Raw genomic sequence first — 10045 nt, 5'->3', positions numbered from 1 at the left:
TTGTTTTGATCACCCTATTCCCAAGGCAGGACTATACCTTGGATGGGACACTGGTCCATCGACACACATACACAGGCCTGAGCTCAAGCTGATTCATCTGGACATCCCCTCTTTGGAATGGGAGAAATACAGGTCACCTGCAACATACTGTACTGTAGTGGTAGCAGACTCTTGCTGGTCCCTTGGCTTAGAGAGTACCAGCAAATGGAGAAGGAAGCAGCCAGAACAATAGATTGCAAGATTACAGGGCTTTATTGCCTTTGATCATCAACAGGTGCATCCTGGTCTCTGAGAGATTAGCATTCACTATCACCCCCATGGTAAAAGTAAGTAAAATGTCTACCTCCCCTGTCTGTATATGGTGAGAAGGGCAAAACAGTGGGCATAAATGGCATGGCGCTAGCCTGGTGCTCTAGCCCAGCATGTGTGAATACTTGCTGTTCTGTTCAGACTTCATGTGCAGGAATTCATGCAGAGCAAAACGGAGAGAAACCAGAAGCTGCTAAACTAGTTGGAATGATTTTTCTTTTGGCTGGCCAAGTCACAGCCCCTTTTACATTCTATTGCTCTGGAGGGAAAATGTTTACATGATGTTTCATGCTCGGAAGGAAGTGCATTCTGGGAAATCAAATGGATGGAACTCTTCACTAGCAGGTAATTGCCAAATATTATTTTTTGGAACAAATATGGGACAGACAGTTCAAAAGATTACTGTATTGTTGAATTCTGTTGTTGTCTAAAATTCTTATTGTTTATGCTGCCAGTAATTACGTTGCCAGTACATTGACGTTGTGTCAACCTTCTATTCAACACAAAATAAAATCCATTCACCTACAATATTAACCTTTTAAATACAGTACGTGGATTCTTGTAGAAAGTCATGATTCATGGTAAATCAGATTTGGGGTAGGTCACCTACTATATTAGACATAATTACAATAATAAAAATAAACTGATAGGACTGTATACAGTACATTCCTACTGTATGTGCATCCCACTAAAAAACAGTTACAGAGTATTTAATGTGATAGATTCACATTGTAACTGGTTTTGTTAAAAAATAAATGAAAGTCAACAGTTGAAGACTGTCTCATGCTTCAGAGACTCTACCGTGATGGACATGTTGCTACTCATTCTAGTTTCCCTTCATTTTTCTCCCAGAGCATGAAAAATGAGCTCTGTTCATGGGGAAGGAGCATACTATCTCGTAATCTGACCTGATGCATTGTATGGCAAGAGATAAGCAAGTCTGGACCCTGTCTGTATTATGCTTGAACGCCTATTAGAATAAAAGCATGCATGAGGTAAGGGTAGACCAGTAAATGCCTCTCTTCCCTCTGGGCCTGAATTTCCAAACCAATATCTCAGCATTCGAGACACTGAGTGCTGGAAGGTGCCGTCCTTGAAAAGAGACATTAAACTAAGGTCCTGACTACCTGTGGTCATTAAGGATCCAATGGCACCGTTTCCTTTGACTTTGGGCTTGCACTATCTGGTTGCACTGACACTGATGGTAAATAGAACTAGTACGATATGAATCTTTTGTCCCAAAATTGCATGAATTAATTCTCAAAACATACAGACTGACCCCAGTAATGCAATTATGGAGACATTTTATTGATATTGTGGCTTTAATCTTGGTGTAACAGACAACTACCTGACCCCATGGATGAGGAAGGTGGAAGGTCGAAAGAAACAAGTACACCCCACACGCATCCATATCACTACAATATCAGGAATGAATATCATGACACCACAAAGCTGATACTTTTCTGGCCATATCAGTAATAATATACACTATTCTTACTGGCCAGCAGCCATATCACTCTAGAACTCACAACTGGCAACCCACTGAAGCTCAGCAGGTGTGAGCCTGGTCAGGACCTGGATGAGAGACCTTCTGGGAAAAACTAAGGCTGGAAGAGGTGTTAGTGGGGCCAGCAGGGGGCGCTCACCCTGCCGTCCATGTGGGTCCTAATGCCCCAGTATAGTGATGGGGACACCCTGAAGTGAGCACAGGGAAAATCCAAAGCCAAGTCAAAACATGAGCAATGTCTGTAGCCTGGGAGAGGACAAGAGCACAGAGGGAAGTCAGGAACAGCGAGGCTAAAGAAGTGACTTGCCAAGACAAAGTAGAGATGACTGGGAAGTCAGGCTTTAAATATCATGTGTGTAACTATGGCCGTGTCCCAATAACCGAACTTGTGGACTTGCACCCTTCATAAGAGCATTCCCGCTCCAATCTGCAAGGGTTTAGGGTGTCCCATTTCTCATTTTGTGTTTGACAAGGGTGCTCACAAGCAACTACAAAGCGAGACCTTTGATGAAGTCCTCATCAAAGCAGACTCCTCTAAAGAGAATCACCCCCAGTTCTTTGCGGAATGGTGACGTTTCATGCTCTAGCCTATCAAAGGAGAGAGAAGTTGCCATTGAGAATAAGTTATTATATAAATTTTTGAGGTGTTAGTAAAATTGAACGTTTCTTAAGTTTTAAAACTCATATTTTTTTATTTAAAAACAAAATGTCATTAGGTTACTTTAGATTCACACTATGTAGTATGTATTCTAGGTACTGTACAAAGTTTTTGACACAAAGCTTTCATTTTGTCACCCCATTTCGACTGATGAATACTCGTTTACCTGCGGTGTATTTTGTACATGGAATATTTAATAGTATACGTATTTAACGGTACAAAAGGTTTGAGGTATTGCTAACTTTACCTTATTTAGTTTACTTTGAATGAATGCGTTATTTTCCTTGTACACTCATGTTTGCACTGGGACAAATAAGATGTATTTAGTACAAAGCTTGGAATAAAGAGAGAGGTATTGGCAAGTTTTCCTTAGTTTACTATGCCCGTTTTGAGTCGAGCTTGCTCGACATGAATGAACACGATTGAGTCACTACTATCGTGCAGGGATAGAGGAGATGAAATTCAATTTAATCAAACTTAAGAGTGGAGAATGAAAAATTATTTTGAAAAAATACCTGCCGACATGCACTTAGCCTCTGGAAAAGAAGCATCAACAAAAGACATTTTCACTGTGAGCCGCCTCACATTTTCAGTGTTTTCCATAAATGACCTTGATTGTTTAAACCATTTGTTCAATAAAGATATGGCAATGTAAAATGATGTGTGTGTTGTTTGTTAAATAAGACTATTATTATGACTTAGATGAAGATCAGATCACATTTTAGGAGCTATTAGTGCAGAAATCCATATGATTCCTAATGGTTCACAAACTTTTTCTCACAACTGTACATGACGCAGACACCTGGTGAGTTTCCAATACTGACTTACTGTAAGTAAAAGGTTGTTGCATATTAGAAAGATTAAAAAGTTAGCATAATCAGGTTTAATTTATGAAAACATAAAACACACAGGAATAAATAGATTTATTATTCCCCATAAAGCTAAAGCATAACACAAAGTACTTCTGGTCCATTTAATTACAAGAAATTGTATAACACTGTACATTACATTAGTGCAAACATAATGTACAGGGTTTCAAAATGGAAGTTGCGTACCTTTTGACCTAGATCACAAAAAACAACCTAAATCTACATTTCACACAACATTTAAAAGAGAGAAGGCAGGGGGGAATGATATAAAGATTTCAGCAAAAGAAATTCCAAACAATTAGTATAGTAGCCAACCAAAAGAGAAAAAACAATTCTATCTTCAAGCAAAACTCCTGTATTAAAAGTTGTATGAACTTTACCGATTTAGACAGCTTTAACGCAGCTGTTTAAACTGTTTCTTGATTTCCTTGTGCAGGAAACTGGGGATAGCAGCCCTACTCTCAATCACACTGCAATAAGATCTTTAGTGACCAAGTAATAGGATCCCTATTGTCACTCGTACCTATTACATCATCTCCTGCAGCTCGGTGCCCCTGGTCAATTTACTGGGGCAATGGCCTGGCGATTCTCATCCAGTGGGAAAACCCCCTGTGGGTCCACCAGCATCATTTAAGAAAGCAACCTGGCTCTTCAGTACTGACCAAGCTCTGGCCAAGCAACAACCTACCTTTGCTTACTTTCTCAGATCAGCATTGGGGCTCAATGGCTGCAGTACCATTGCAAGTATGCAAAAAGATCGATCGAGTTCCTTCCATACTCTTACTTTGAAACCTCGATTAAAAGGACAAAAACCAACTATTTTTACATAAAAAATTCAAATGTTTCTACACCAAGAACCTGGATTACAAACTCGGAAAAAATCAAAACAATTAAATGGAAACAACCAAGAAATTATTAGGGAAACTTGAACTCAGCTAGAACAAAACCCAGCAGACATGGGGATACTGTCGCAATTTGAAAAGTCTGAAATGGATGACTTTTAAAAAAAAAAACAATATTCAGTCATTAATACTTAATGCGAGAAGTAGTGATAGTGAAATTAATAAATTAGTGTCTTCTTGCATCTATAAACAAAAATGACATCATGCTTTTCTCTAACTTTTACACTGGTAAAACCACTTTGAGATATCACCTCCAAATAGACCTCTTCACAACTGGTTTCTATGTAACAGCAAACATTTTAGCTAACTTTCTCACACTTAAACCCAAACTCCTCCCCATATCTCCTACACCACTACAATAAAAATGACAGCATTAGGCTCCACTGCCATTTAATGCACACAAAGTTCAACATTGAATGTATTGCTTATCAAGTAAGTTCCCTCTTCATATGACTTTTTCACACTGTTATTAAAGTCCTTCTTCCTTGTGACAGATCAGCTGATCTGATCATCCTGTGGATCTCTTGGAGCTGCAGAACCTTGGTTTGATAATAAGGACATTGGCGTTCTGGCATCTCCTTCATTCCCATCTGAGCAACGAGACTGAAAAAGAAATAAACAGATGGGTTTTTCCAAAGTGACACCTACTGTACGTACACCTACAGTAGTTCAGCACTAGCATCAATCAAATAACATAAAGCGGGCACAAGTGGAGAGTGTTTCACAGAGAGTCTCTATGCAGTAAATTGGAGACATTAAGGCACTCATAGGGTGCGCATACTGTAGCCTCTGTCACACAGAGCACTGGAAAGTGATAACTGGTTTATGCAACACATGGCTGTATGTACAAGCTATCCTTCCACATGAGTAACTGGGGAGGAACCTTTCTGATTTGTAGTAGCAGCCACTGAGGCCAAGACGTGGGTCACTCAGCATTTAGCACATGATCAGTAGGAGACTCCTGTTCTAAAACTGCTAGCTACAGTGTAAACGAATACAGACTCAGTTACATGAAGAAGGGTGCAAAAAGAGGAACACTTACCTCTCTTCTACAAGAGAAACAAGTCCAAGACCAGTAATATCAACATGGGAAGAGAAAGAAAACTTTTTAATAGACATTTACATTCAATACGTGTGTTGTGTACAAGAATCATTGTAATATTGTGTAAACAAGTAAAGTGTACAAGAAATCGGTATTCTTTTATTTCTTATGGTATGCATCTACAGTTATAGAATATAAAAATATAAAATATAATCAGTATAAAGCGGTTACCTTTCCTCCTCTTGCTGTCTGCGTTTGTACCAAGTAAATATTAATAAACCTGCTGCTGCAAGGATTAACACAAGTCCTGCAATGAGTACCCCAGGTGATGTTCTTGAAGTCTTTGCTGAAAATGAACAGAGGGATATTTAATATCTGCTAGCAGACTGCTCTACTAGATTTGTCTGTTTTCATGGGGATAAATCTATTGTTAACATAAGAAAAAAGAAGAGGGAACCTAAATTACAAAACAGAGAAGGCCTCTTGGCTCATTAACCCCATTGGGAAATTTATTGAAAGAAGCCATAGCATCAGTTTCAACAGCATGGCTGGGAAGTTTGCTCCACACTCCCATAACCCCTTGGGTAAAGAAGTACCTCCTGTTCTCAGTTTGAAATACACTTTACAAATGTCAGGAAACATAACAAAGGATAGTTGGGAAACCTCAAGCAGCTTTTGCATTCCTGCTACATGTTTCCTTTTCAAGGATTTTGTTTTGTTTTTTTAAGTTTTCACTGTGGTTCCCATTGTTGTCCACAGCAAAGAGACAGGCTTTAGCAGGGTGTGTATCAATAAATCTTGCAGAAACAAGTAGGAGGGTTTCTGCTTTGAAGTATACATTGCCCATGCTGTAATCCTCTTTTTTACTCTGTAACGCCTCTGCTTGTGTAAGAAACAGCAGCTGAAAGACACCACCTGTTAAGCCCTTCGCCCTGAGCACAGGAGATTCTCACTGTCTTATCACCTCTCCTTTACTCTTTGTACAGAAATGACTATTATTCGCATTCGGATGCAGTCAAAATGTTCAAGTTCACTGATGATGCTACTCTCATAGGGCCTAAACAACCTGGAACTGAATGTCAGCAAAACGAAAGGTGGAACAAAGGAGCTTCAGGTTAGATGTGGTGGTGAATTTTAAGTTCCTGGGCACCACCATTTCCAGCACTCTAAAATGGAAGGTCAACACATCCATTATAGTCAAGAAAGCTCACCAGAGGCTGTTCTTTCTGAGACACTTAAAGACGTTTGGAGTGTCACAGGAAGGAATGACCCTCTTTTACAGATGTCACTGAGACTGTTTTGATCTTCTTCCTCACTCTGTGGTATGGCAACACTTCTGCCCAGGACAAGAAGAAGCTAGACAGAGCTTCCACCCTGCCTTTAGAATGCCACCTTCCCTCTGTGGCTAACACTCCCTCTCTTGACTGAAATGCAAAGCTCTAAAGAGCCTTACTGACCCTTCCCACCCTGCACAACCTGATTACTTTCCTCCCCACTGGTAAGCGGCTTAGGTCTGTCAAGACAAGGACTACCAGGTTCTGTAACAGCACCTGCTCGGGGGCTGTGAGATGCATAAACTCTGCACTTTAACTTAGAAATCTTTGCAGGGCTCAATGTTATTCTCTCACCGTTATTTATTTTATTACTGGTGTGTGACTAGAATGGAATGGAAAGATGTGTTGGGTGGATGCTGTCTATTATTGGCTTTATGTCGTTTATTTGTATTTTGAGCTTACCAAACCAAATTCCATGCAACTAGCTGTTATGGCTATAAAGTACCGAACTTGAATGCCTGTAAATGTTCCGTCAATTGTTTCTGCGCACAGGAATGTATATCTGTCATGATAATACGGCTCTTTGAAATTAAATCTGAAGAGAAGCTGAGCATAGGAAGATGCACTGAAACAAATGCAGAAAGAGCCTACATATTAAGAATCGTTTTATTGTACAAAAACCCAGCAGCTTCCAGGGCAGTTAACAGTGATTCTGAAATTTTTAACTCCCCAGCTCATAAGCTTCTTATTAAATAGCTACACAATTATTGTGCAATGCTAATTGGCATTAGTGATAAAAATTAGAGGCAACTAAGGTCATCAGATGCATATTTTTCTCAAACTAACATCGCCTCTCTCATGTACTATTAAGCTGATTTGTGGTTATGTCTATTCTAACCATGAATACCATCACTGACCTAAATCGAAGGCAGCCTCATACTTTTTTAAGAGTAGACTGACCTCCTGTCATTTTTAATGTACTGTATGTCTGGCTCCAGTAAGCTGTCATGCAGTTGTTTCTAATCATAACAGCTCAATATGAAATCCAATCATCCACACAGCTTTAATTCAAACGAAGGAAAAATAAATCCTTTTTTAGTTTTTTGAAAATTTTTAAAACTAAAAAATAACACTGAGGCCAATTTTGGAATGTGACATAACACGCATATAAGAGCAAAGATTAATTTCACTGCTGTAAGAAAACGTGTGAAGAAAGCAAATTTTCAACACCCGGTGCAAAGTATCTCTTTTTTTTTAACCTCAACATGTTCCTCCAAGGCTGACCACACGTGACATGGTTCCCCTTTCTAACCTCTTCCCACTTCGGGTCAAGCTGAGTACTCCACCACAGAGCTTCTTCCTTTCTACTGAAAGAATCAAGTGGCCCCCAGCTTTGGTCCACCTGCCTCTGCTTGAACAGTACAGTACCAGCTAGTGCACAGATCTCTACTAACTCTCTCCAATCAGATGCTTGGGCACAGAGCAGATTTTAACACTGCCTAGACATCAAGAAATAAAGGGATTTAACTCAATGGTATTGTCCTGAAATTACATGCTGTTTTTAATCAGCTTTAACAGTTCTGTTTCCAAAAAAACATGAAAAGATGGTGACCTCCTGCCTCAGAGCCCTGGACAAAGCGCCTCCTGAATGCAGCCCAGGACTGGTGGTTTCTACCTCACTGAGAGGAGTCTGTTTACATTATGGTGATACAATCTCAATTAACACCAAGCTACAACTAAATATATATTACAATCAAAGAAACAGAGTCAATGACTATGAGTACCTAGGACTTGTCATGGACAAAAACTAAGGGGACAATTGTTGTGACAACATGTAGAAAAAAAGCCAACAGACTTTCTTTTCTTATTTTACATAATAGGAAAGAGGAATTTACACTCCTCCCATCTAGAAGATCCCTCTGTGCCCCTAACGCAAACCTTTCATCAAATTCTCACTAGCAAAGAATATAACTGATCTCCTGAAACATCACTGTATGGAATTTTTTGTTGTTGGTATGTTTTTGTTACATTTTGCTGTACAACAAATGTCCCAGCAACACTGCCTTTACTTCACTACCACATGGGCTAGATGGGCTGAACGGTCTGTCGTTTGTAACTGTTCTTATGCTCTGATGGTAAGTGGTCTGCTGGAATAAGTGCGTTATCAATGCTGGCTGGGGTGAGCATTCAGACAAACACAGACTGGAAATGATGGAGCAAGGGTCATGACACAACACCAAGGCCAATGGGAGGTCCAACAGTAAGGGTCTGGTCTAATCGTTTGTAGTAATGGGTGGCAACTAATGACTGGCGACAGCATGGTGCTACACTGATCACTGCTGGTGTAAGTGAGAAGTTACTTTCTATGTCCAGTATACGTTTGAGAACAGAAAACCGTATGTAAATTCTGTATTATATACCTATATGTATATACAGTGTCCCTGATGCTTTTCCATACTGGTTTGACACTTCACAAACGTATAACCCATTTACATCGGGGCTCTCATCCAGCAACTGCAGTCTGTTCCCACTGATGGTGATTTTGTCACTGGAAAAGGCCTGTGTTGTTCTAAAACAAAACACAGACAACATTACTGTCCTTAGTGTGACCTTGTTAACGGTTCTGGAAATGAGACAGAAAAACACAAAATCTAGGAAACTGTTTTAACTATCGAGTCTGCACAGTGAACATGTGGTTTCCTGAAATGAAGTCTAGGTTTAAAGTATTCAATGTAAAATAAGCCTCACAATGGCTGCCAGCCTGAGCATCAATCTACATTAACACTCAAGTGTTAACCATTATTGTTTATTAACAATTGACAAATGTTCAGATATTTAAAAGTACATAGTGAAAAAATGCAAACATTTCAGTCAGAAAGTGACCGTCCTCGGTGCTACAATGTTAAAAAGCAGTTCATCAATCTGTGATTCTGCCTCTGGGCTGTGGGAAGAAACCAAAGCACCTGGAGAACAGAGACAGGCTTCCCTTTGCCAGAATCAAGACCCAAGGACCCACAAGCTGTGAGGTGGCAGCACTGACTTCCATGCCACCGTGCTACCCCAAAGAGACCGGTAATTGTGAAAAGCTTTATCCTAATATTAAGAGCTATTTTTCTAGAGTATGCATCCTGACTTGAGCAGTCAGTAACTTATCCAGCCTTTATTCAAGCACATTAGTAGAGAAGATGACCTACATATGTCACAGGGTTTATTTGGTACTTGAGCCTGTAACAGTGACGTCAACCCCTGGAACTGATGGCTGCTGGGTAATCTCACTGGTCTTTTAGACCAGCAGATATGAGAGTTACTGGGGGCATGCAGGTGTGGGGCTCAGTCAGTGCTAACAGCAGTGTGAGTGCGCTGGGCTGAGGAGTGATGCAGTTCTCACTGACAACACTGCAAGTCCACACATCCGCACAAAGGCCACAGGGGCTGCTGCACGCCTGGGAAGTCCAGAAGTGTCCAGATGTGAACCACTTCTAGA

General features: G+C 40.2%; 1 protein-coding gene across 12 annotated transcripts in view; it reads right to left on the bottom strand.

Moving 5' to 3' along the window:
* Positions 1-2488: 2488 nt before the first annotated feature.
* Positions 2489-10045, bottom strand: part of LOC148835913 (nectin-3-like protein) — a 73179-nt gene continuing 65622 nt past the window's right edge. For 8 of the 12 annotated variants that reach the window (XM_088912992.1, XM_088912993.1, XM_088912996.1 and 5 more), the window contains 3 exons: positions 8982-9130; positions 5519-5633; positions 2489-4848 (listed from right to left, as the gene is read on the bottom strand). In XM_088912992.1, the coding sequence (XP_088769118.1) occupies positions 4704-4848; positions 5519-5633; positions 8982-9130 (409 nt within the window). In that variant the 3' untranslated portion in view covers positions 2489-4703. Of the gene's footprint in view, positions 4849-5287; positions 5320-5518; positions 5634-8981; positions 9131-10045 lie in introns of all 12 variants that reach the window. The other 4 variants (XR_016090928.1, XR_016090926.1, XM_088912997.1 and 1 more) reach the window with 3 other exon arrangements.

This window comes from Atractosteus spatula, chromosome 4 (genome assembly GCF_055471065.1).
Source record: "Atractosteus spatula isolate fAtrSpa1 chromosome 4, fAtrSpa1.hap1, whole genome shotgun sequence".
Classification (NCBI taxonomy): domain Eukaryota; kingdom Metazoa; phylum Chordata; class Actinopteri; order Semionotiformes; family Lepisosteidae; genus Atractosteus; species Atractosteus spatula.
Note: the sequence above shows the minus strand (reverse complement) of the source record. Positions and strands in the feature narration are given on the sequence as shown.